This window comes from Calonectris borealis, chromosome 4, assembly GCF_964195595.1.
Source record: "Calonectris borealis chromosome 4, bCalBor7.hap1.2, whole genome shotgun sequence".
NCBI lineage: Eukaryota > Metazoa > Chordata > Aves > Procellariiformes > Procellariidae > Calonectris > Calonectris borealis.
The window spans coordinates 45,106,807-45,134,673 of record NC_134315.1 but is presented as its reverse complement, the minus strand read 5'-3'; the positions used below and the strand labels follow the sequence as shown (position 1 = coordinate 45,134,673).

The window sequence follows — 27,867 nt, the reverse complement described above, 5'->3', positions numbered from 1 at the left end:
GTTCTGGCAGAGAGTATGTTTTGCAGAGCACCGGGCACAGCATTTTTTGTTAGGGATCAAATGAAGCTCTAAAATAGCTAGCAACACATATATACATGTCTTGTGCACTCTCTGGCTTTTTACACATACTATATTCAGGTCAGTGTTAGTGGCATTATAGAATCATAGAAACATTTAGGTTGGAAGAGACCCTTAAGATCAAGTCCAACCATTTACCCAACGCTACCAAGTCCACCACTAAACCATGTCCCTAAGCACCATGCAAGTACCATTTCAGTTAGATCTTAGGATCAGAACTCTTCATTCTTCATGTTTGGTTTCCACATGCTCACAAGCAACAATAAGCCTCTTCAGCTTATCAAAGATAACTCACTACTAGGCAGGAGCCTCTCTACTTCTGTCTACCAGCCTCAAAAAGGCCTTCATACTGCTAGGTACAAGATCTGTCCTTTATCTGCAATTTTCACCCATAATCCCCAGAAGTCAGAGCAGGAAGTAACATTTGGATTCCTTTATCTCTCCATCCACTAACGAAACCCCTGGAGCAAGTCCAACTTTACTTGTTTAGTTACTGTAAGAAATACCTTAAGTCTTCCCTGTGACATTAAGTTCAGCCTCCAGAAGGCATGGCATCAAAATTATCTCAGCCTTCTATAACTAGTCTAAGCACTTCTACAGCAGTAATATTATTTTAAAAGTACATTTCCAACAGCATAGAAGAACTACTACTTAAAAGGCTTTTATTCCTAACAAGACATGTCATCACATGTTAGCACTGACAAACAATCAGAATGAGAACACAGCAAGTATCATGTAGCATATACACTATCAAAATTCATTGGCAAGTAAGACTTAACTGGTTTGGAAGAACAGTGCACGCAAGTCTCAGGAGACTTCTGTCTATGTGACCCACAAGAATTCAGAATAGAGACAGCAAATTTGCATAAGGAAATTGTGCTGCTTAAACTTACATGTATTAGCAACAGAAAATTGGCAAGGAGAACTGCTGGGATAGCATGAAATCTTGGCCTCAGTTGGGAATGCAATGTATGAGACGAAATAAGCGGTGCATCCAGTAGAGGATCATCTTCCAAACTCTGTGTTATTTCCAAGGAACCCTGCAGCAGAAGGGGAGGGCAAAGAGTAATAACAGGTAAGCTCTAAAAGTAAAGCACAAAGTTCTAGCAATTTCCTGTTAGCAAATCAAGCTTTGGGGAAAAAAAACTAAGTTAGTATCTTGAGACAAGCTCTTAAATTCTAGGTTAAACTCTCAACACATCTTTATGTAAGAACACAGTCCCTGAGGAATCCGACACTAATCTACCTCCAGCATTGCACTGAGTCTTCAGGAACTTTAGTCTTTAAAATGTATTACAAGTATTGAGCATCACTCCTGAGAGAGGCCAGAAATATTAGTATGTTTACATGAAAAGGTGAAAACAGTGACAATTAAAATCTCTCACATTCTTTATACAAGTACTGCCTGCATCCTGAAATACAGCTAGCGTCAGTAAGTGCTGGATGACATAACCTCCCTGCGCAGATACTATTACAGGCAACATGGGGAGGGGGGTAATTAAAGCGAGAGAGATGATGATGGCACGCAGTCAATCTAACATTAAGAAAAACCTAGTAAGAGTCCCAGTTAGATCAAACCCAGGTTTCATTTAATTAAGATGAGCCAAAACCACAGCTGTTAAAAGCCAAAACGCCTTAAAAAAATGGGCCTTCTGTTAGGCACGGATGTTACCACAGCTCAAGGCTTCAGCCTCCTGGCTCCCAGACCCGTTTCCAGCATGTGACCGCCCCGCACCAGCACCGGGAGGAGGAGGAGGAGGGCAGGCGGGAACGGGCAGAGCCGCAGCCAGGGAGCCTGGCCCGCCCAGGCTTCCCGCTGGGGGGGGGCGGGAAACACCCCAACAAACAGAAGAACGCCGCGGCCACGCCAGCGCGCAGCGAACCGGAGGTGACACTTGCAGGTTCTCTCAGTGGAAGAGAACCCATCAGAACTAAACAAGCTACCCAACCGGCCTCGACTGAATTAATAACCTCGATTAAAAACAACCCACACCCCAATTATTCAGGGGCGTTTCAGGCACGGAGCGGCCCCGGCGGCCTCTTTACTTCCGAAACGGCCACGGACGAGACGCCTCGGCCGGCTGCTCCCCCCGGAAGAAGAAGAAAAAGCCTTCAGCGCTTAGCACAGAAAGCAGCGGGAGAAGTGGAAGGGAGAGACGAAACGGAAAGCGAGGCGCTCTCCCAGCGGCGCCCACCGTTATCGGCAGCCTGGCCGCCCTCACCCCAGGAGGAGCCACCGGCCCCGGCCTGCCCGCACTCACGTTGTCCAGGTCCTGCCGCCGCCTCCCCGCCGTCAGCGCCATCTCCGCTCCCCGCCTCGGCCGCCCCGGCTGTATTTAACCGGCGGCCCGGCCACCGGCAGGCCAGGCGCAGGCCCCGCCGCCCCGCCCCGCCCCGCCATTAGCACCCCCGCCGCTATTGGGCCCGAGCCGCGCCGCAGCGCCGGCCCCGGGGCGGGGCCGCAGCCGGCGGGCGGGGGCAGCCGCGGAGGGGCCTTGTCCCGCCGGCGGTGGCCGAGGCGCCGCCCCCGCCCCGTCCCGCTCCCCGCAGTCGGGGCCCGGCCCAGCCCGGGCCGTGTTTCTCGCCCGGGAGATGGGGGCTTCCCACCTCACGGAGCGGGATCTGTACCCAACACTGTGCCCCCCGAGCCCGCCCCGCGGTGCCGCGCCCTCCCTTGGCGAGGCTCGGTCAAGCCGACTCGGCAGCCCGGGGCTGAATTTAAAAGGGGGGCTAGTTAATGCAGGCCCAGGGCTGGTGTCCCTGCGGGGCAGGCGGCTCAGGTGGCATCGCAGGGAGGGGAAAGCAAGTAAGAGTAAAGAGCAGCAGGTGCCTACTAAAAAAGCGTGGGGATAAAGGCAGCGTAGGGTTGCTTTCAGCTTGCTGTGCAGAGTATTTTCCCATTGCCAAACAATTTGTCTTGCAGGGACTTCTTGAGAAAGGGACAGTCTATGCACTTAATTATTTCCAGTGGAGCCCTTCTCCATGAACGTGTCTGGTTGCCCCTTCAGACCATGGAAAGTTTTAGCATGCATAAGGCGCATAGTAAGTCATCAAAGATATTTCTGGCCCAGTTGTGTATTTTGTGAAGAAACACATTTTCTTTAAAACCTGCCCACTGCTAATTCCATTTTGCCACCCTTTGCTCTTGAGAGAGACTATAGCCACTCCTGGTGTGCACGCTACTCACTTTATGGATCTCTGTCTTACTACTCCTTGACACCCTTTTGTGTACCAAACACTCCTTGACCACTTTAGTTATTCTTTGGTAATCTTTGTTAGCTTATCTGACCTTTTTCAGCAATATCCTTTCTGAAATGGGAACGATCAGAATGACACAGTGTTCAAGCGTTGCATAGTATGAATTTACAAAGCTGCATATTTATTATCTGTTGTGTGCTCCGTTCATCTGCCAACGTTTCTTAACCTTCTGTTTTCTTTATGAGACCATTCTGGAGCCTTGAGCTGATGTTAGTGAGGACACCGAAGAGGATCAAAGCTGTAACAGGGGCTTGAAAGACTGCAAGATAGTATCATCTCCAGGTTGGAATTGTTCTTTGTGTACTATTTAAGAGAAGCCAGGGCTGTCACCCTGAACAGCTGACGTGGCTCTGCCTCTCTTGAACGAATGCAGAAGTGCCAAAGGGGAAAAGCTGGTATGGGCTTCTTCAGGCTGTCCCAAGTTTTCAATCTCTGTTCCTGTGACTTCTCTTGGGTATCTTTTTGTAGAAAAATACCCAACTGCAACCTCCCACCCAGAGCATTTACATTCATAACTTGCATTCATTTGTTCTTGTTTTACATAGATACACATATTTAACGACCTGGGCAACTACTTTAAATGAAAAACAAGCCTTAAACTTGCTGGTTTCAGTAAGTTTAAGTCCAGCTCCTGTGATAAGAGCCTGCTCAGTTCCACTTTCTCAGCCCAAATGTTCTTTTTTCCTCTTCTTCATTGTGTTTCCTCTTTTTTCATTCCCCACAAGAACACAAATCCTAACTGATCAGCAGCCAGAGGACAAAGTTTTTCTGTGACAGTGGAGTGAGGCCACAATTCACTGGTTGCTGTTCAAGTAATCGGCATAACTTTTGTAAGGTGTTCTGCCTTGCCAAGTAGTTAGCTCAGCAGGTGTGGTCTACATCTACGCAGGTCTAACAAATATCAAAGATTAGGGTGGCTCAATAGATCAGTCTGAAACTTGATTGTGCAATTTTTACGAGGATGCGTGTGACTGCCAGAACTTCCCATTCTTTGTATAACTATACAGCTTACCTGCTAGTGCCTTTGTTTGAGCTTTTGCTCAGCTTGAAAAGCATGAAGTCTTTACCTTTTGTTTGTTTTGCAAGGAGCAACAATGTCTGTGTTCTGGTTAACACGTCTGTTCTGGAATAACCAGAAATGCTAGGGTGCAGTGTATTGTACCTAGTCACACAGCCAAGAAGCTAATAACAATGCCAGTTAATGACAATGGCTAGAATTTCTTTTTTTACTATACATACATTTATATTGATTAAAAATACTTTACAGCAGTTTATTTTTTAAAATAATTAAAATAGCATTAAACTTTTTGGAGAAACAAAAAACCTCCCAAAACAAAAAAAAAATCTTTTACAAAAAATAGTCACATATCATCTCGTGTTGCTTAGCTGCTATTGCTTTCATTTGTGACCAAATAAAATGCTGAACTGCACATTTATTTCTCTTATTTCCCCACATTTTGTTTGCTTGCTTACATGCATGCTTAGGAATGCACCCATGGTTTTGTCCTTTAATCTGGAGGGTTTGGATTCTGAATTCGGCAAGGATGGTATCTGAGGGGAAACAGTAGCGGGGAAAGAGATATAATAAAAAAATGAAGTTATTTAGAACAGTTGTTCAAAGACTCAGGAACCAAGAAGCCTAAAATCAGGGATTTGGTTCATCACTTGGATACCTGAGCTCAAGCAACTACATTTTTTATTAGCATAATAATTTCAGTTGTGGAAGTACTCCTCCTCCTATTGCCAGTCTCCATACAATACTGTAGGCTAGCTATAATCTTGGGTTTAGCCCGTTTCTTCAGATACTCAATACAGTCAGGTGAGAAACACATACTTTGTCTACATTGTATCAGCAGCACACTATTTAAAAAGTGGACACAATTGCTGCTAAATAGTTGCCATTTCACTGTGCTTGTTCAGAGATCATTTTCTAACAATCTCTGTTCAGAGATTTAGAAATTTGGTCTAATGTATAATCTATTACTGCAAACTGCTGTATACTCACAAAACATCTTGATCCAATGGCTTACATACATATATGCAGTGCGCATGATACATGTCATTAGACAAGTGTTTGAGATAAAATCAAATAAATAAATTCTGCTAAGTATAATTTTAGAATCCTAAAGTCCCAGGAAGTTTACATTTATCAGCACTCATTTGAATGTGTATAATTTTATACATAATTGTAAGTATTGTTTCTACTGAACGGAAAATGAAGTGTTCTCAATGGGTTACTGAAGAGCACAGTTGGGGAAAAATTAAAAGTTTAAATATTTGAAGTGCATAAGTATTTACTGTACGCAACACCAGTTAGCACTTTTAGAAATATGTGACTGCCAATTTCAACTGGTTTACCTAAAACATCTATATAATCTTTATAGCAGTAGTCTACTCTAATTCTTAGTAGATCACCCAATCTGTGTTTTGGTTTTGATATATTGTTTTAATTACTAGATTCACAGGTAATTTTTATAGCAAGAGGTTTTAATGATGTAAGTAAGGTTTTAATGAAGTAAGATTCTCTTCTGCTCAATTCCTGTTCCATCTTCTGGCAAATTTTGCAGACATTGTCATTTTAGTGCACATGACTTGGAAGTCTGCTCCTGAGGGCTGATCCTGTGCTGGGGAGTCTAAAACAGGTTAAGATATGGCCTGTTCTTAAATTACTTCCTCTGCAACTCCATCAGTAACGATGAAGGTATCCGATAAGGGTACAGTAAAAAGATGTGGTATGGCCCAACAATGCCATGCTCTGATGTCCTTATTTGCTGGCTGCCCTTAAGGAAAGCTAACATAGATTAGATATTCAGGATTAAATCCTATATTTAGGCATAACTTTTTCCATATCAGTAATAATTACCATATTTGGGGACTAACTTTCACAATTGTATCCTCACAAAGAGGACTAATATCTACTTTTCTTCCTCTCAGTTTTATTTAAAATTTGGCATGAATGGAAACAGGATTGGGCTCACAACCTTTTTCACATTCAACTATAAATTGTATTTATTATTACTGTTTCTTATTCATATTGCAGGTACAATTAGTACTTAAACTGTATTCAGCTCTATATAAAGAATACATTCTCTGCTCTAAGAATACGGGGTTGTGACAGATCCCAGCATGACTAAAAATACAAATGGGAAGTGAAAAAGTAAAAATAACAGTAAAGACAATTTTATTTGCATGGATTGGTTGTAATAGTCCTGAAAGTCATATTGCAGTAAGCGCAGTCTATATTCTAGCCTCAAATTACAGATACTTCGCAGGTACTTGTTTTATTTCAAGCTTCTGGAAGTTTTTAAAATCCTATGGAGATAAAAAACAGTTTACTGCTGAACACGTTTGTCGCGGTTTAACCCCAGCCAGCAACTAAGCACCACAGCCACTTGCTCACTCCCCCCCAGTGGGATGGGGGAGAGAATTGGAAGAGTAAAAGTGAGAAAACTCGCAGGTTGAGATAAAGACAGGTTAATGGGTAAAGCAAAAGCTGCGCACGCAAGCAGAGCAAAACAAGGAATTCGTTCACTACTCCCATGGGCAGGCAGGTGTTCAGCCATCTCCAGGAAAGCAGGGCTCCATCACGTGTAACGGTTACTTGGGAAGACAAACCCCATCCCTCCGAACGTCCCCCCCTTCCTTCTTCTTCCCCCAGCTTTACATACTGAGCATGACATCACATGGTATGGAATATCCCTTTGGTCAGTTGGGGTCACCTGTCCCAGCTGTGTCCCCTCCCAACTTCTTGTGCACCCCCAGCCTCCTTGCTGGTGGGGTGGGGTGAGAAGCAGAAAAGGCCTTGACTCTGTGTAAGCACTGCTCAGCAGTAACGAAAACATCCCTGTGTTATCAACGCTGTTTTCAGCACAAATCCAAAACACAGCCCGGTACTAGCTACTATGAAGAAAATTAACTCTATCCCAGCCAAAACCAGCACAACATTTAAAATAAAGGAACCTTTCTCTCCATGTACAGTTTCAGATTTTCACATCATGCAAGTGTAAGCTTTTTGTGGTGAACAGCATGCGGCTGTTTATACACAGTAATCATGTAATCAAAAACTGCCGCTTGCTATGAAGCTTTGGCTTCATAAATAAAATGCCCATTAAAAATTCTGTGGCCTTTAAATGCAAACTATTGCAAAGAGAAGAGTATAACGCTGGTATTAATAAAAACTCTTTCAGTCTTTCACCAATTAATATACAAATTTAAATGCTGAAGGCTTAGCATGGCCATTGGTTAATTCAGTTAATTTATTAGTACCAATCCTTTAGCAAAATGTCTTCTGTGTCCGTAACAAAGTCCAGACTGATGAAAACAAGTAGATAAAAGTTAATAGATGTGTAGAGAGAAAATTTGGAGTGCTTAATGCAGATGAGATGAAGGATGTAACATAACGGTGAATGGAAAAATTGTGAACAACAGAATGGGCACTCTTGCTTACTTTTTTAATTCTACTGAATTTCCAGCTATAGTCAAAAGGAAATAAACTGAGGTTAAAGAAGGGATACAACTCGATTTCATATTTATTTTTAGAAATATACACTAGAAGTATAAATCAAACTTTGAAACAGAATATCACAATGTATCTTATTTACTTTGCACTAAAGATGAGTTTGAGAGTTTTAAATGGTTTAGGGCTTAAGCAAATGCCTAATTTGCAGAGTGAAAAGTTTCCCCTCTGCAGAGTAATTTTTAACTATGGATTTTATAACTTTCTTCTGATTTTTCAAAATCACATTTATATTATATTATAAAGCCATCACAATATGACAAGCATTTACTTGAACTATATAAAGGGAAATGCAGAGATGTTTCTGAAAATATTTGGGTTTAGATTATATACCATCTAGGGTGATTTTCATTGAAAAGGAGGAATATTTGAGATAATTTGCCTCAAGAAAATTACTGATAAAATTAAAATAAATACAGAGGATGAAATTTCAAGGAAAAATTAGTGGTTTTTTCCCCCACAATTCTTTTTCCATTTTCTAAGTATTTTGTCTGAAAATCATAAAATGAACATGTCAAGAACTAGCTTGCATAAACCAACTTTTTAGGCTGTATGGTTAAATATTAGCATTCTGACAAGGTAGTTTTTTGAATATTTTAGATTCTGAGGATACCTATTTTTTCCCTGGTATATTAGTCCAGATCACAACGTTCTCCTTTTGCATAGAAAAATTGGCAAGAGACCTTCCCTGATGCCAGTGAAAATTGTACTCCAGGAACACCATAATAAACTACTCATTGTATGAGTATCTGCTTGTACCAGAATTATTGGAATAAACCTTTCCATACTTTTATCTTTGATTTAAATTTCCCCTTCATGTTTTTTATTTAATAGGAGTCCAATTTTACTAGACATTCTGCACAGTTGAGTGTGATCCTGAGCTCTTTTCTTAATCTTTGGAATGAGTTTGCAATACCTTCTAGTCTTTCTTACACAAAAAAAGATTATTCCGAACAAGGATTTACTAAATTTCTTGAATAGCAGCATGATATGCTTTTCACTTTCTATAAACAACCTGTCAGTGCAAAATTATATGCAATAACTGCACCTATGTAACTGTTATTGTTATGACTCCCTGAATATAATCTTTTAATATTTTAATGTCTTTGATTTCATTGCCTTTTTGTACAACAAAAGAATTTGTACAATGTGTGAACTATATCCCACTTGCTCTTTCCCAGTCTACAGCATTTTTCAGTTTCACTGAATGCCCCCTCAAGTGCTGTAGACTCTGCAAATACTGTTCCTCCAGTCTTATTTATATGCATATGAAACGATTTATATGCATATGAAATTATTCTTTCAGCACGCTGTGTCACTTTTCACAGTGTAAACTGCTCCCAATTACTGTTCTTAGGTAGGCTCACTATATGCATGACTATATGCAAATTGGTGAGTTTACCTATTCTTTTGCTATAGGCCAATCATAGATACCAAGAACTATTGAAATTAACAGATTTTTGCTGTATAGTTTGCATCCAGTAAGCACTAGATGGCAGTATATCAATTGTTTAAATGTAATCTTAATTAATTAGCTGTACCTGTTTTCTTCTCAAAATGCTGTGTAACAGTTGATTGAATTTGTTAGGACTATATTATTCCTTTATTGCATGCGGCGGGGTGGGGGGGAACATTGCCACCAAGGACGAGGATAAGGCTGAGGTACTTAATGCCTTCTTTGCCTCAGTCTTCAATAGTTAGACCAGTTATCCTCAGGGTATTCAGCCCCCTGAGCTGGAAGACAGGGATGGTGAGCAGGATAAACCCCCCATAATCCAAGAGGAAGAAGTTAACAACCTGCTACACCACCTGGACGCTCACAAGTCTATGGGGCCAGATGGGATCCACCCGAGGGTACTGAGGGGGCTGGTGGAGGAGCTTGCCAAGCCGCTCTCCATCATTTACCAGCAGTCCTGGTAAGTCCCCAAGACTGGGGAAGTCCCGGACGACTGGAGGCTTGCCAATGTGACGCCCATCTACAAGAACGGCCGGAAGGAGGATCCCGGGAACTACAGGCCAGTCAGCCTGACCTCAGTGCCAGGGAAGATCATGGAGCGGTTGGTTTTGAGGGTGCTCACGAGCCATGTGCGGGACAACCAGGGGATCAGGCCCAGCCAGCACAAGTTCATGGAAGGCAGATCCTGCTTGACCAACCTCATCTCCATGACCAGGTAACCCGCCTCATGAATGAGGGAAAGGCTGTGGATGTGGTCTACCTGGACTTCAGTAAAGCCTTTGACACTGTCTCCCACAGCATTCTCCTAGAGAAGCTGGCGGCTCACGGCTTAGACAGGTGCACTCTTCGCTGGGTAAAAAACTGGCTGGACGGCCAAGCCCAGAGAGTTGTGGTCAACGGAGTTAAATCCAGTTGGCGGCTCGTCACGAGCGGTGTTCCCCAGGGCTCAGTACTGGGGCCGGTCCTGTTCAATATCTTTATCAATGATCTGGACGAGGGGATCGAGTGCTCCCTCAGTGAGTTTGCAGATGACACCAAGTTGGGCGGGAGTCTTGATCTGCTGGAGGGTAGGAAGGCTCTGCAGAGGGACCTGGACAGGCTGGATCGATGGGCTGAGGCCAACTGTATGAGGTTCAACAAGACCAAGTGCCGGGTCCTGCACTTCGGCCACAACAACCCCATGCAACGCTACAGGCTTGGGGAAGAGTGGCTGGAAAGCTGCCCAGAGGAAAATCACCCGGGGGTGCTGATTGACAGCCGGCTGAACATGAGCCGGCAGTGTGCCCAGGTGGCCAAGAAGGCCAACGGCATCCTGGCCTATATCAGAAATAGTGTGGCCAGCAGGACTAGGGAGGTGATCGTGCCCCTGTACTCGGCGCTGGTGAGGCCGCACCTCGAATCCTGTGTTCAGTTTTGGGCCCCTCACTACAAGAAGGACATGGAGGTGCTGGAGCGTGTCCAGAGAAGGGCAACGAAGCTGGTGAAGGGCCTGGAGCACAAGTCTTATGAGAAGCGGCTGAGGGAACTGGGGTTGTTTAGTCTGGAGAAGAGGAGGTTGAGGGGAGACCTCATCGCGCTCTACAACTACCTGAAAGGAGGTTGTAGCGAGGTGGGTGTTGGTCTCTTCTGCCAAGTAACTAGCGATAGGATGAGAGGAAATGGCCTCAAGTTGCGCCAAGGGAGGTTTAGATTGGACATTAGGAAAAATTTCTTTCCTGAAAGAGTGATCTGGCCTTGGAACAGGCTGCCCAGGGAAGTGGTGGAGTCCCCATCCCTGGAAGTATTTAAAAGACGTGTAGATGTGGCGCTTAGGGACATAGTTTAGTGGACATGGTGGTGTTGAGTTGATGGTTGGACTCGATGATCTTAGAGGTCTTTTCCAACCTTAATGATTCTATGATTCTATGATTATAATATTGCTGTTAGAGTGGAGAATAATTATGATGGAGCAGAAATACACTGACTTTGATGCACTTGCACTGATAGATATAGTACTATACCTTACAGTTATTAGCTATGAAGAAAAATACTTTTGCTTCGGTTTTCAAGAAAATAGTATTTTGACAAGTTAAACAAGTATGACTGAAGATATGAATAATCTACACTCTTTCAAAGTAAAATGATCAGGAAAAAACCACCAATGACTGGCTACCCTAACAGTCCTGCTTATCCACATGATATATCGTTTGCTAAAGACTGGATCCTGTAAATCCTTTTTTTTTTTTTCGTGTAGGCTGTACACAAAAACTGTGCAGAACTTGTTTCAGTAAGGTATCACTCTGTGTTGAAGGGTGGAGCTCCATCATCAGCTTTGCCTGCAGCAAAGAAATCCCTGCTGCAGGTTTCTGCTGCTACCTTTGCATCATGTCTAAGTCATCGCATGGCTACAAGGTGAAATCTAGTAATTTTTGATGGGTTTTCTGCTGGTTCAGTGAATGGAACCCACTCAGTATAGAGACCTGATTGCCTTATCCAGTGCGCAGGAAACAACACAAGTCTGAAAGTAGGAGCTGGTCCACCTCCTCCACAGTCATCTCAAGGATACACCGTACCTTTGATGAAATCCAAACCTTTGCAGCACTGGGCCTCAGATCTGCTCATCAAGATCTCTACTTTGCATCTTAGTAATTTGCAATACTGGTATGAATCAAAGCCATGACCTATGCTTGCTTCCATTCCTGATGCTTGCTTGAACTAGGACTTCCTTTTTCCGTGGCACTAAAATGAACTTGTAATCTACAGGAACACTGCACTGTTCAGCACTGACCACAAGGATCTGGCTTCTCCATTGAGTAGAACTCAGAAACTTCATACTCTTTGCTTTTTATTTGGCCCTTATTTTGCAAGACTAGATTTGGAGTATTTAAAGCCTGTTTACTAGACTGTGTGCCATATCAAGTCTTTTTGGAAATTACACCACGTCTGGTTTTGAGCACTGAAAAATCAGTTCTTAGTTACTAATTTTCATCATCGTATAAGGTCTATGTGAACTTTACAGAATAAATCTTAATGTTCACCTATTTTCATTAAGTATGTATCATTCTTAGTGCTCCAGCAATTGCTTACACAGAAGAATAGTGCTAGAAAAGACTAAATATTTTTATCCATGCTTAACTGTATTTAACTGATTTTGGTCACAGTACAGCTTATTTTTGATAGCAGCTGCTTTGCTATTCCTTTTTTCACATTCCCAATTTACACGTCTTATTTTTTCTCTCTCTGCCTACTCTCCAGTACATATTCCTCTGCAATCTGGTCCCTTTCTCAGACTGCTGCATGCACTTTCTTGTTTTTCCTTTTCACATTACTTTTCAATGTAATTCTTCTCAACTGCATTCCAGTCCTTAGCTCAAGGTCTCTGAAACTTTAAATATTCCATTCTTCTGGAGGGGGGTGGGTGGGCGGGGAAGAGTCTCTTACACTAGAGTAAGGCCTTTTAAGATTAGTTAATGCTGGATTAATGCTGATATTAGTGCTTAGATAAAAGAATGCACTAATAGCTGATGTCCGTGTTGACCTCAAGTCCTGTCATGAATTCTACATAGGTCCTTGTGGATCTATTTAGATGCAGGGGCTTTGGTTGTATAGAAGTCTGTTGCTGGATGGTAATGGTACTGGGAGTGAAATGCACAGGAAAAAAAAAAAAAAGGATGTGTGCCCTGAATTATTTTGGGTAAAAACATACTTATTTTTACATAAATTTTATACATAAATTACCCACAACTAAATTCAGTAAGATACAAATATAATGGATAACTGCTAACAAAGTGAGAAAGGACCTTGTTTTTCTGTTTGAAGCAGTAGCAATACAGAGGGGTACTTAAGTCTTCAATTCTAGCCCCTTCCTTTCTTCTTCCCTTTTCATGAAAAGAATCCCCACCTTAGCAGCATCTTCTCATAAGCATTCTGCCCAAATTGTTAAGAAGCTATGACTTCTAATATCTTAAACAAGAGTAAATATTCCTACAAACTTTTTTTTTGACCTTTTTGGCGAGGTCTTCCTAACCTGTGTTTGTCAATTAAAAATAATGGTAAGAGCTTATTTCAGTGTTCTCTGTGGCTAAACCTAATACAGATTTTTTCTAACATGACCAGGTCAGCATGGTGCGTGATGCCTTACAGATGCTGATAAAATACCGTGTACGCATGCAGTTACATTGACTTTTACCAGGATTCCATTTGTAGGACTGTGTAACTTGTGGAACTGTCTTGCTAGAAAGCAGAGCTTCCTTTTCTGTGGATGTACTTCACTGACATATAGTATCAGGACTTCTATATCAGTAAAGTACTTGTAGTGTCAATATATCTGAAGAACCGTGTAGTCATTAGTGTTGGCAGCATTCCTTTGGAACTCTTTAAAACAAGTGGGAAAGGACCAAAAGTTGTTACAGGGGCATGGTAGGGAATTTCCTCAGTAAATGCAGTGATTTGAATTCCTGCAGCATAAATAAAAATGGCAGCTGTTTCATCATAGTTAAGAAACATAGCCTATTTCCTTTCAAAACTACATATATACACCCCCCCCACACATAAATAATTTTTTTCTCTAGAAGGTCTTTTCTAAGAAGAGGTATTGGATCAAGCAGAATCCCATAAAAATCCGAACATTGTATTTAAAGGATGTGTTTTCTCATGGCTAGATATAGAATTTGTTTTGCCATAACCACATAATGTATTTTGGATGCAGTCATTTTTGTTTCAGCTGTTTATGACTCCTTTCAGGATTACTTAAGTATAAAGACATAATTTTAGAAAAAAGATAGAACCCTGCCCTATTTGTGTTTCTTTTTGATGTTCTGCATCACAGAAGTTACTTCAACTAATGTTAAACATTTGGCTCAAAAGCCAAAACCACACTGCAAGAAAACGAGAGATGTCACAGGTTGGAAATGCTTAATGTTCAATTAAGAATGAACATTATTAAACAGTTCCGCCATGTTAACAAGGGGCAGCTGCCTACGTGCTTGCAGAATCTATACGCGAGCAGTGTACAAAAACCAACAGCTTCCGGACAAGTTTACAATGACTTCATAGCCTAACGTGGACCCTTAAACACAGCGCAGTCTATTACTATTAGGATTCACTTAAGTCACTTGTGGATCAGTAAGAGTGATGATCCTTGTCCTACAAAGTAACATGCACAGGAGTTTACTCTGGGGTACAGAAACCTGAAAGTACAATGTGACAGTCATCAGCAACTCTCTGATCTACCCAGGCCAGACCTGCTCATGAACTCGGAACTCGCTGACGCTATGACACACGGAGCTGGCTGAATTTTAAACCTCCATTTCAGAGCGCATTATTGCTAGCTGGCCCCTTCGGAGCAGACTGCCCTGCAAGCAGGTTTTGTTGCGTCTTTCAAATCTTTAACAAGTAGCTTGTCTTCTCCAATACAACCCAGAGGCAAATCTAGTTGTTTCTGGAGAAGAGACAAATTCAGCAATTACGAAGCACAGACTTTGTAAAACCAGGCACTGACAATTGCGATTATTTAATTTAGAAAAACCTCCAGTGGAAACCCATTGAAAAAATTTTCAAGTGTTCCCAGATCAAACATCACAGTGTAGTGAAAGAGGATTAGTAAACTGAGAAAACTAAAACGGCATTTTCCAAGTGAGGAATATTATTAGAGTTTAGCAAACATGAAGTAATAAATTAAAATACATTTAGTTTTAATAACCTGTGATTTTATTAGAAACATTGGTGAAGGCTTTATGTATCCATTTATAATATTCTTCACCCAAAACGCACCTGCCATTTTCTGTTTTGCCGCCTTCTTAAAATGTGCTGTCCGCAAACTCCTCTTGCTCTTAGAAAAATAGCACTGGTCAGTTAGTGACAGATTTATTTTTTTTAGAGTTACTTTGTCAATATCAAACCTCTTACTCCAGTGAAGACGCATTTTATTTGTACAGACACTATCAGACTTAAATACCTGAATTGTGTTCAGCTTGCTAAACACATCTTCCACTACACAATCTTCTAAGATTTAGAAGTAACTTACAGAGGTTTAAGTACAGTAAATTCTTCTCAAATGCCCCAAGTCATAAGTTGGTAAATGTCGTATTCTTCATTACTGTTTGGATTGGCATCGCTTACAAAGACACGTGTTTGAAATAGATCCCTGTCCTGTTCGTGTTTCTTTTTGCCGTTCTGCATCACAGAGGCTACTTAAGCAAACGTTAAAACGCAACTCAAGCACTTAATGCTAAATGTCAGCGACGCTTGCGATTGCATGACGAAAGACAGGGCAGCTGTTTTGAGCGGGGCTGTTCCGCTGGGCTGGATCAAACAGAGCCGGATGAGACACAGCAGGTCACGGCGAGCTAGGGCCCCGCCGCCCAACCGCAGCAGCACCCCCTTCTCCGCCCAACGCGCTTTGGGGCTGCGCTCCGGCCCCTGCTCCAGCCGCAGCCACCTGCGCCAGCCGGTCCCAGGCCCGCTCCTGGGCCGGCCCGCGGCGAAGCTGCAGACGCCCCCGCACGGCGTGCACCTGCGGGCGGGTCCCCTCACAGAGGAGACCGGTGGCCGCTTTTGATTTTTTGTCCGGAAGGAGAAAGGAGGCCCGGCGCCAGGGCCCGGCGCACCTCTGTCCCCCGCGCCAGCGCCCCGAGCCACCCCCCTGGCGCCAGGGCAGCCCGACTCGGGCGCTCTGTGGGACGCGTCCCCGCGCAGGAAGCTCGGGGGGGCCGCTCTCCGGCCCTGCCAGAGCCACCGCTCTCTCGGGAGGCGGGAGATGCGCACTTGGGCGCCCGAGGACCGAGAAGGGCATTGGACCCAGGCTCGTCCCCCTTGCAGGAGACGCTTCTTCCAGCAAAGGGGGACAGCGCCGACTCGTCGTCCGCTTCCTAAGGGCCGGGGGCGAGCGGCCGCTCATCCCTGGGAGGGGGCTGCCCCACCGAAAGGCAGCAGCCTGCCCCGCAGCCCCGAGGGCACCCAGCGCGGTGCCCGGGCGGCAGGCTCCGGCCCGGGGCAGCCCGCCCGCCTCGGGGACCGGGACCGCGACCGCCTGAGGGGCGACCGCCCCCCGGGCCGCACAGGAGCCTCCCCCATCAGGGGCGGGGCGGGGCCGGGCCGCGCGCCCCCCGCCGCCGCGCCTGCGCGCCGCGGCCCGTCCCGGCCACCGCCCTCCCGCGGGCGGGAACCCGGAAGTGGGCAGCGCCGGCGGCTCCCGGCGGGCCGGCGGTAGCGGGGGCTCCGCCGGGCGGGCGCAGCCGGCACCCCGCGGCGGGGGCAGCGGCGGCTGGCATGGTGCTGGCGGCAGCGCGCCGCGCCCGCATTGCACGGAGGAAGCCCGAGCGGAGCCGCGATGGAGATGCTGCTGCCGCCCGTGTGAGTGCGGCGGCGGGGCGGGCGGGGAGGCTGACGGGCTCCCGGAGCCCGCCGGTGCGGCGGTGCGGAGCGGAGCGTTGTGCCGTGGGCTGGGGGCGCGGGGCCGGGCCCAGCCGCGTAGCAGCGAGCTGAGCCGCCGCGGCGCTCCGCGGCCCACCCCGGGCCCCTCGGCACGGGCGGGGAGCGGTGCCCGCGGGCAGCCTCTGCCCCGGCGGGGGGGACGCGGCCGCGGCGGCGCGGGGCAGCGCTGGCGGGAGGGTCGTGCCGGCGACCCGGCGGCGGAGCCCCTGAGCGCCGGCCGCAGCCGGTGCTTGGCGGGCCGGGGCTCGCAGGGCCAGCGCGGCCGCCCGGTGGTTTGAGATACCCCGTCGTGGCCGCGGCTGCGGTGCCCGCGCCGGCGGGGCGTTGGGTGGCGGGGCGGTCATCGGCCGGGCCGTGGGGGGAGCGGGCGCTGGGCTCCCCGCGGGCGGGCAGGGCTGCCGGCACCCCGCCCCGCCGCCTCCCTGTGCCTTCCAGCCCGCGGGGACAGGCTTTTTTTTCCCCTCCTCCCCCTCACTCCTTCTGCTTCCTCCATATGTGGTCCCAAATTACTCCCTGTTTGACTCAGCAGTCATGCTCATCACACTCCCGGTTTTCTGGTTATTTAGTTGAGCATCTTTTTCAGTAGCAGCGCGCCAGGCAAGCCACGTATTTCCAGCTGCACTTCAGTTGGCTTCATCCAGTATTTTACATGCTCCAGGTCAGCGTAGCTTCATCCCGCGCTTCCAGGAGGTTGTGTTTTCAGGTACGCTGTGGGTGAGGCTCTTGAGAACAAACCAAAGGGAACCAGTTGCAGACAGCTTTGACCCAACTGGTAAAATGGTAAGAGAGACTCCAGTAACTTCAGGGAGACTAGCAGTTCTCAAAACAGAAGGCGTATGACTGACGGTTTTGTAGGCTTCATTACCTTAAAACAAAGTTATCCTTTGTGACAAACTAATGAAACTTCAGCAAATGAATTTACGCTCCATAGGAACTCCTCCATCTATCCAGGTTGCTTGGCAGCTCTTTGCAGGCAACTTTGACCACTTTTTTTCTTGCATATCTGTATGTAATGTGTATATAGTCTATATACATATGCAGATATGTACGCATCAGTATCTGACGCATTGCTTTGGGATGTAAAAAGGTTCCATAGAAGAAGTGTTCTTACCTTCTACTTGATAAGTCAGTGGTATAATTAAAAACTGGGTCTCTTCCTCACAGTTAGTCTTTCGTGTTTTGAATGTTTCCTGAAGTCACTGATTTCTGTGTATAATTTTTTTGAATGCTGATCACTACATATGTCACATAATTTAGAAGAGTTATATTCACTCTAAAGGAGTTTGCTAGATAGGATGTCTTTTTTTTTACCTCCATACGACAACATGTGTATGCGCTCTATAACATGTAACTTGATTTTTTTTTTTTTTCTGATTGATGCAAAATTGCTGTCTGTTACTTGGCCCCTTTCAGTAATGAGTTGTATCATTTTCAAAATTGAGCATGAAACTTTTAATTCAAAGCAGTTTCATGGTACAGCATAGTAAGTTGGTAGTAGTTTGAATTCTGTAGATGGACCTTACTTTGTTCGGTAGTGTTTTACAGAGACTTTTTCTATTTCTTTGCTTGATGCAATTTTTGCTTCAAAATTTTGTAGCTAGTTTTGGAATCTTGAAAATTAGAGCCAACTACTTTGTTTTGCATGTTGTTATAGTGCACAGAATATAGAGTTCTAGGTTAAAATCTTAAATTATTGTTGAATTTTTCTTTTAAGATTCTTTAGACATGCCCAAGTAAAAAGTTTTAGGTATGGTGGAAGACAGGCTGAAATCACCGGAGTCAATGCATACGTTCAATTTGATTATTCTTACCTAAAGCAAGTAAGATTGAGTTTTCATTTGAAATCAGATCTCTGATGTACCAGGGTCAGTTGCCCCAGCAAGTGACTTCAGTGACTTTGCTTATTTCTGGCTCGGAGGTTCAGGAATAGGGTTACAATAGTGTGGGTGAAAGCATCACTGATGCTAAGCATTTTCTAAGTACTATAACAATGTAATTTGCCTTGTAAGAATAACGTTGTGATTGTAAACACGAAACTGGTTGGCTTGGCTTGGCATTGCATGAAAAACCCACTTGCTGTTTGGACAGCTCTAGTGACTGAGGGGTGTACATAATCATTTTTCTACAGAAGTTAGTGTCTGTAGAACTTGGGTATTTCTTACAGAAAGAGATAATTGTAGATAGAGCGAATGACATTTCACACTGCTTAGTTTTTCTCTTGCTATTTTGGGTGGGTTTTTGAGCGTAAGAAAAATTAAGAGGTTGGTCACTTTTGCTTTTCAAAACATTGAGTGGATCTGCAAAACTACCCAGTTTTTCTCATGCTCACCTATGTCTCATGCTGCTGCTAGGGAAAGCCTGGACAATTATAGTAGTCATCATGTGATCTTCCTGTCAGAGATGAACTGGGAGCTGCGTGAACCAGTAAGGGAGGTCCTCGTGGAAGGGCAGAGGGCGGCTCTTGTCTCGCAGGTGACGAAGGCATTGAGAGACTGGGGTGATGGATGCTGCGTTCTGCCATCGATCTGTATGGGCACCAGGCTAAAAGTTCCCAAACCTCTGCTTCTCCCCTCACTTCAGGGCTTATTGGAAATATTCTAGGGCATCATCTTCATGTTTTCCTTGGTGGAGATTATAGTTAGCCCTGAGTGCCTCTGTCAACTTCACTAATGTTGGTCGCTAACTTATCGCTTCCTCGGGAATTCTACCTACTCCTCCACACTGTTGGTAATAGGGAGACCAAAATTGAATTGCTTGGAGTAAAGAATAAGTTGAACTGCAAATCTCCTCCTTCCCAAGATGAAGGTGGAGAAAATAAGAGTGACAGAACTGGAGATTAGACAGAAGTGTTAACTCTCTTCTTTTTTTTCCTCTTTCTTTCCAGATGTACCAAACTTTGTCATCAGAAACCCTTGGATCTGAAAGACGATAACACCGAAATTCACTGTCCTGTTACAGTAAATCCATGGCACATGAAGAAAGCTTTTAAAGTTATGAATGAATTAAGAAGGTATTACTTCACTGTATACATCTGCCTGGAGTCCATAATACATTTTTACTTTCATTTGCATTTATTTAGTTAATGATAGTTTATTTATTAAGAACATACAATTCCAGAAGTGAAGCTGATGAGAAGGATTAAATATACAATGAAGTGATAGCAGAATGTTAGTCATGTGATGATAGCTGTAATGTGTGCAGTATGTTTTGCTTCTCATAAGTTAATCAAAACTAGGTTTATGGGACTTGAAAAATACTTAGAGATTGTATTTAAGGAGTTACAGCTGCTGATCCTGTCTTGTATGTAGTTGATCCTGGATAGATGAAAAGTGACTCTTTAGTTGAGCCTCAGGCTCTTCGTATGCCTGTTGTTGATTTTTGTCGTAGGCTGCGAACTGGAAAAATGTTAAAATTTTCTAGGCTGGAGACATAGGTCACAGTCTAACAAATGTAAACCAACTGACAGTAAGCTTTCTTTTCTTAGTTATCTTTTGCTTGCCCCCTGGGAGAAATTGATGAGCTCCCAAATCAAATGTTGAAGTTTTGTAAGACTCAATAAAGTTTTGTAAGCCCTTGAGTGATACTACCATCAGTTTCAGCAAAACTGGGAGACGGGTGCTGATGCTGTTCTTAGCATGCATATTGATTTATTTTCTACATATGAGTAGGTGAGATGGTGTTGAAAACTGTGACAGCTGGTAATTAGAGCTCACAACTGAGCTCTGGTAATTAGGACTCACAACTATCACTGACATTAATTCAGCTTTATAACTAACAGCAACAATGGAGAAATTAAATAAATAAAACACTTCTCTAGCATAGACAATACCGGAGGGTGTGAAACTCCTGTAGTCCTTTGTTATTTCCCGTAAAAGATTAAAAACTGGAGAGGCTTCACCTGAAAAAAAGACAGCAACTGATACCCTATTAAAGTATGCCTCTGCCTTTGATCTTTGCTGTTCCGTATGGGTAAATCTTTAATACTATGGTAGATACTGTGATCAGATCAATGTATTTATCTGGCTTTGACAGTTTGTACTGGAAGATTGGAGAAAATCATACGCTGACTATAAATGACTTAAATCCAGCTCAAAGACTTCCGTAGTCTGAAGATAATGGGTTAAGAGCAGAGACTATTTTTCTAGTATGTTAACAGCCTAGTCACCTTACGCTAGAAGGACTGATACTTGTTGCTTCACCTTACTGATGCCCTTGGCTTTTTCAAGGATCCCAGTGTCTCAAGCAGTGTAATAGAGCCTGGCTAGGGCCAGTAGCCATGACTTCCTAAGGATGAGCAAGAGTTTAGATGAAGAAAAACAGCTTCCCAGAATGGATCTTCCAACAGTTTCGGAAGTCAGAAACCTTACCTGCATTTTGTTGTGTTGCGAGTAAAAGATACGTGGTCTTCCAGCAGAGTGCATTGTTGAAGGCTGTGGATTATTTTCAGAATATACTTTAGTTTCCATGGTTACTTAAATTTGAATTGCTGCAGAAGCAATTCGAGCAATTTTGTCTTACATGTATAAATAGTTAAAGTTGGAATAGAAGCAGTACCATGCAAACCTTAACTGTAGTTCTTATTTAATAAGGTAGTTGATGCAGCAATGTTTACTGTTTAAGCTGAGTACAGCTTTTAAAACGGTAAGTGCTAGATAAGATTATAAACATTAATATTTGCATTTATTTGTTTGAAATAATAAACTGAAGTATTTTAGAAATGTTTCAGACTTCATTACTCTAAATGAAGACCTAATATTAATCAAGTAAATGATATTTTTGATTTTATTGACTACATTTTTGAAGTGGTTTCTGTCTCAGAACATTAGTGTAGCACAAGCAGGTATTTGCCAGAGGTATGCTCTCCAGAAAGTGGATAACTAGTGAAGGAATCATCTGCTTAAGCATCTAAAATACATTGGTTTTGGAATACTTAAGTCTGTGAGTTTATATTACATTTTTGGCTGCTGTCAAGTTGCCTGGTTCTATTAGCTCGTAAGAGGGTTTTTCTGTGCCTTCAAATTTTGACAAATTTGAGTAATTTTGTCCTTGGTAGTTTTTGTCATTTCATTACTCACCATCACCTCAACACTGAGTCAGAGAGATCATTAGGATAGCTAATTAGTTCTTGACATATGAAGAAATCATCCTCTGATGCCTATCTTTCCTCTTCATTATAATTTGCTTTTATCACAATGGAATTTGACCTTACCTATATTTGTTGAAATCCTCATTCTTACAAACAAGTCTTTACCAAAATCTTTTGAAGATATGGATAATGACCTTTCTCTATATAAACCAGTGAAGAATAACCTGCAAGCTGGTAAAGAGTTTTTGTTCTTAAATCTATACTTTTTGCTCCCCCCATTTCTCGTTTTCTCATTTCCTTTACCAAGGTGGTGTACCCCCCACGGCTCTGTTAATTCAGTTGCTCTATACAATACCGCTTCAGAACGCAAGCTTTTCTTAAATAAATTGGTGTGCCCTCGTGAAATGAAGGAGCTGAGTTGCTGTGGAAGCCACAAGATGCTTGCAGCAGAGTACATGATTAAGTTTATAAGCTTGTTTCTTTATTTAGTAGTTTATTTAGCTTGTCAGCTTTGTAGTAACACAGAGCATATTCATTCACCTACTGCAGTTCCTGACTAAAGATGTATCCGGACTACCTCTAAGTTACTATGCCTATATATGTGCAATGTAATTAATTAGCCAGAGTTTTGCATTGATGTAATTCTGTTGCTTCTGGCTTCATTGTTATCTTTGGTATTTCTGTGCAGCTAAGTATAAAACCTTTTGTTCCTGTTGTCAGGATAAGTGCAGGTGTCTGAAAAAAATGGGTATCTGATGACCTCTTATGTGCAGCTTTCTGTTTCAATTTTTGTATAATAAATGTAATAGTTGTTTTCAAGCTCCTCTGAATTGTGTGTTTCATCCGGGTATGGTCATTACCTTATATTATACATCTTTTTTGATAACAGCCATATTGCACGCTAAACTTGTGAGATTTAGATAGTTGCTGTAGGTATTAAGACCTGAAAGGGGGAAAACATTCTAATGCCAGGATTGCAGTATGGCCCCAAAGGTTAGTTGTGGCCACCACAATTTTTAGCGTGTGACTTCCACAAGGCCACCTTACTTGAGGCTGTGCTCAAAGAAATTGGATCATGGCAGAGGCTGAGAGATCACAGAGTTTTCTTTGGATGAGGTGAATGTCTGAGCCTTTTGGCTGAGAGCTCTAGCTCTGTTGGAGCAAAATGCAACTGCTCAGCCCGATCTCTGCTACAACTCTGCGTGGTAGTTGCAAACTATCAGAAAGCCTGCACTCTAACTGCAATATATATTCAGAAAGATAAAAATTTATCTTTTCAAAAGTACTGAGAATAGAGATCACTGGATTGATGTACAGCTCTAGCTCCATCCCTAAGGAACATGTTCTGTTAAATTGTACTTCCCCCTCTTCCCTTTGTTGCCCTGGCTCTGAGTTTTGTGGATTGTATGCTATTTCTACAGGGACCGCGCTAGTGTGAGAAGGAAATAAAAGGCAAGTGTGACTATGGCTATTTAGATGCTGGGAACTTGCAGCCTTTTGGTGTTGTGGTGGGGTTTTTTGTTTGTTTGTTTGTTTTGTGTTTTTTTTTTTTCTTTTTTCCTCCCCCCTCCTCTTTCCATCTAGAAAATTGGATTATAAAGAGTACACGGTGTGGTGGGTTTAACTGGAAGAAGTATATCCAATAGCTTTAAAACTGCATTGGAGTCAACTGTATTAGGAATTATTATAAATGAGATGTTACTTTATTGCAACAGAAGAGGGAGGAAATATGTATTACAGTTGCAAAGGACAAGAATGCAAATGGATGTAATGAAGATAAAAAGTCAGGCAAGATACGAAGTTAACCATAATAAATTCTAAACTGGTCAGAGCGGAAAAAATAATTGCTATTGTGTGCACGGGCTGTGTATGAAAAATGCTTGGAAAGCAGTAAATACAGAGATGACCAAATAGTGATTTTGAACAATTAAGTAGGCATGAGCTTCCAGTGTAATGTAACACAGGCATCACAATTGAAGTTTGGATTCTTTGTTATCTGTAAAGTCTTATTTCTTACCTCAATTTTTTAGTGTTTGTGTATATCAAATTCTTTTTTTCTATCATAGTTATTCAAAGAGGCTCAGACTTCCAGTGAGAAGGTTTATAAATTGGGCTGATAGAAATTTTGTTTACTCAATGCAGAAAACTTCTGTGCAAGAAATCACAATTCAGTTGTTTGATTTTTAGAAAGTTCTGTGTACCCAAGCACCATCTGTAATCTGACTGAGTAATAGCCATGTGGTTGTGTAACGCATTTAAAAACAATGCTTCATCAACATTGTCTGCCTGCCTCTTTTGAGGGCATGGGAGAAGAAATTGTGTGTGATGATATATGCTTTTCTGTTGTAGTTCACTTATGTGAAATTGCCTTCTCTGATATTTCTAAATAGTCAAAACTTGCTGTGTGATGTGACGATAGTAGCGGAAGACATGGAAATTGCAGCGCATAGAGTTGTGCTAGCCGCCTGCAGCCCCTACTTCCATGCCATGTTTACAGGTACCAAATGTTTCAATACTTACTATGTTCTAATCCAATCCAACAGTATAAGGCACAAAATTAAATGAACTTTGCTTTTTAGGATCTCATTTAATTTTTAGATGAGCCAATAGGAACATTTGGGTTTCCTAATGAATTTTTTTTTTGCAGTCTGAGGACATACTGGCAACTTAATCTTTGTTAGCATGATGAATGCTTTAAAAAGTCACTTAAACAAATTTATATGTTAAGTAAGCCAGAAATAGTAGAGTTGTTATACTCTTTAAGGCTCTAGTAATCTCACTTGTCCAAAAGAAGGTTAAGATAACTTTCATGTGAATTTTGGAGTAAATTATGTCCTTTAACAACTACTGCTGCTACGTTCTTCAGACCCCAAGTACTTAGGCTGTTAGTAGATAATGAAAGCTTTCCGTGGCTTTGGCAGCCTATAGCTGGAGTGCATGCTTCGGTATTTTTAGGGTAATTCTCTGTGACAGAGGTACTCTGCCTCATTGCCACAACTTTTCTGTGCAGGCTTGATTCTGCCTCTGCTTGCTCCATGCTGGCCAAGTTACTGCTTTGCTGCTACAAGAGGAATGCTGAGGGCTTGCGAGGCTAAGATAGGCTGAGGTTCACAGGAGCCTCCAGCTGAATTCCTGTGCTGTGGGTTTAATTCCGTAATGGTTATAAATCACATTCAAATCATGTGGAATTCAATGTCAAACTACGAATGCTACTAAATGCATGTTAAAATTAACTTCTGAAGTTTTGTCTATTCCTTCTCAAATCTCGTGCCAGTTTGGTAGTTAATGTTGACTGTCTGAAATTAAAAGTTTTCTCTGTAACATATTGCTTCTGACCACCAGCTCAGGTGGAGGCAGAAATGTGACTCTTGGCCTGCCAGTATATAAGCAAATTGGGAGTTTTAATAAATTTAATTGTATGCAACTGGAAGATTGATGAAATTTGAAATACTGTTGTGGCCTGGGGAAACAGCTGATTATTCTTGATTTTTATATGCAAATATTTTGACACAGCCAAAGCTAGAAGTGGAGTCACTACTAGCAGCAACAATGCTTTAAAGTTGTGTGTAAAATTAAATATCTATTCCTCTAGTAGTTCTTCAAGTTTGCATTTGCGGTTGAGACAAACATTCCAGGTGACTGATACATTCTTTCTTAATTTTTACTGCTTTCTTTAAAGTTGGAATGGAAACAGCTGCTTCTACAGTTCCTTTTCATCACCTTAGTAACAGAGAAACACAAGCCTTTTAGAGTAGTTCTGTATTAAAGATGAACTGTTGTTGGCTGTCACATTGAAAAGATTCTTTACGCAGAGTATAAGTTTTATATTATGCTTTCTGTGGCAGACAAGACATTTCTGCTTGCCCCATTTCTGTGGAGAAGTTTATGACTCGTTAGGAGTGCCAGCGCAGCAGTGTCTGTGGCTGCTCTCCAGGTGGAATCGCTGACATCTTAGTCCTTTCCTCACTTAAGTCCCTTTTAAAATTTTTTTGCTTATTTTATGTTTTTAAATGTAGGTTGTTCTTTGACCCCCAGTGGTGTGAGAGATTGGAATGCTCACCTGAGTAATGGGAGGGAAGCATTTAACACACACATCTGTGGCAATGTTTGTGTAGTTGGTGAACCAAATTGGTGGGTTTAAATAGAATTCAGCCGTGGCTTCAAGATTTATCAACAGATTTTATGCTGCTATCTAGGCTGCTTTCAGTGGGGCCCAGCTGTGGTGTTGGTGCATTTCAATCATTCCCCACAGAAAAAATCCTGAAGTTCATCATAATTGTTATCTCCATGAACCCTGCAATTCACACTTCTCAGATGGATTTGTATTCTCATCCAGTAATCTGCAAGTTTGATCCCTTAACCAGCTACAACCAAATGGAAAAGTATCTTCCTCCATCCAGAATAAAACAGTGACTGAAAAGACAGTAAAAAAATTGCACTTTTATGCTTCAGGGTTACTTTTTGGCTAGAAATTAGAAGCTTATATTTGGACACACGTTTGCAGGTTACTTCCATCTTTCTCTGAGCCATTCGGTACTGACTGCTATGCGGGACGGGGTATGGCATTAACTGAGATTAAACGCTCTGCCTGGGTTTTTTTTGTGTTTCCACTTGTTGCAATGGTAGAAGTAGCATTGTTAAATACTGAGAAAGAAAAAGTTACTGCCTTTTAAAGTTTGTAACAATTATAAGTACAGGGGAAAAGAAAGATTAAACATCTGGGACTATGTTACCAGGAATAATTCTTCCTTCTGTATACAGTGAAATTCTTCAGAAATATGTATTGTCATCTGAATTAAATATGCTTAAATGATTAGAGGAAAGGATTATAAAACATGAGTGAAAGGACACTTCAGTGGCTGTAGGGCCTGACTTGGGACAAGATTTAATTTTCTCTTCTGCCGAGGCAGTTATCCTTAGGGAATTACCTGCTCTCTTCGCTTCCATCCTCCATTTGTAAAATTCTGAGGGGGAGGGGGGGAAGAAGAAAGAAAAGCCTTCCTTAAATTATTTTGCGAAGAAACATATAAGCTTTTTAGATAGCCTTTTAGTAACTTCAACTCAACTAGCGCTCTGCTGCTCCTGCTTGGGAGGTTGGATCAGCTCAGTGCTTTCCTTTCTGCTCACGATATGCTTTCCTTTCTGTTCATGATATACTTTCCTGTCACTAACAACTCTGTGGAGATACGGTGGTGCAACTTCCCAGACCTGAACTGAGTTCTTCAGCAGGTTGAATTCTAGACTGAGACTGCCTAGCAAGTGAATGTATGGTTTCCTGCATATGATCTGCCAAACAAGTCTGGATCACAGGAGGACTGATCTAGAATTGTACTAAGACTGCATGTCCATTTAGCATGAAAGGTAGAAGCAAATCTTTGGGTTTGGGTTGTTTTTTTTTATATTCTGGGCTCTGTTGTTAAACAGAGAAGATGCCTATCCATGGCTCTAGAAGCCTTGACACAAAATCTGAAAACAAACCTAATGTGCTTGCAGAATATCAAACTCTACTCTCCCACACACACAATCTTCCCAAAGGACCACCTCCACAGCAGCTTGCATAATAAATAACTTGCGGCACGCATGCTCTGAAGATCAATAGGTTTAATCTGTGTCAAACTAGAAGCAGAAACTTGGAATACAGGGCCCTACAGAGAACACGCTGCACTCATCCTTCAAAGGTGTAGGGATATGTTTCAGAAGAGCAGGTGAAAAAAGAAAGTTCTGCAGGGGCTGGATTTTGCTGGTTTTGATGTAGTTCATCATCATTGCTTTCTGGAACGCTAGCAACCTGTGCTACCATTGAGTAGTAGTACGTCGCTGTAGATGGTCTTCTGTGCTTCCTGCCACTTTAAGTGTTGATTTACCCTTCAGGCAGGAATAACAATAAATTTCTCAGTGATGATCCCTTTGCCAAATGCACTGGGTAAAATGCATTGTTTGGCACCAATCCTGGAGACCACAGGGTAACGAACAATGAAAATGTGTGTGTACTTCATAAGGAAATACCAGCAATGATAAGCATCTTCTGATTCACTTCCCCATCCTGTCTGCTTCTGTTGT

The 27,867-nt window shown here is 42.8% G+C and overlaps 2 protein-coding genes across 9 annotated transcripts in view; one reads left to right on the top strand and one right to left on the bottom strand.

Moving 5' to 3' along the window:
* TMEM192 (transmembrane protein 192) overlaps positions 1–2,458 on the bottom strand; it is a 30,037-nt gene extending 27,579 nt beyond the window's left edge. For 4 of the 6 annotated variants that reach the window (XR_012673522.1, XM_075149392.1, XM_075149391.1 and 1 more), the window contains exons 1-2: positions 2,274–2,439; positions 972–1,118 (exon numbers count right to left, since the gene is read on the bottom strand). Coding sequence is in view for 5 of the 6 variants with exons in the window: in XM_075149392.1 (XP_075005493.1) it covers positions 972–1,118; positions 2,274–2,381 (255 nt within the window). In the remaining variant the exon portion in view is untranslated. Of the gene's footprint in view, positions 1–971; positions 1,119–2,273 lie in introns of all 6 variants that reach the window. The other 2 variants (XM_075149393.1, XM_075149395.1) reach the window with 1 other exon arrangement.
* A 14,026-nt stretch (positions 2,459–16,484) lies between these two features.
* KLHL2 (kelch like family member 2) overlaps positions 16,485–27,867 on the top strand; it is a 62,265-nt gene continuing 50,882 nt past the window's right edge. Inside the window, exons 1-3 of one of the 3 annotated variants that reach the window (XM_075149388.1) lie at positions 16,490–16,640; positions 19,606–19,731; positions 24,198–24,304. In XM_075149388.1, coding sequence (XP_075005489.1) covers positions 16,618–16,640; positions 19,606–19,731; positions 24,198–24,304 — 256 coding nt within the window. In that variant the 5' untranslated portion in view covers positions 16,490–16,617. Of the gene's footprint in view, positions 16,641–19,605; positions 19,732–24,197; positions 24,305–27,867 lie in introns of all 3 variants that reach the window. The other 2 variants (XM_075149390.1, XM_075149389.1) reach the window with 2 other exon arrangements.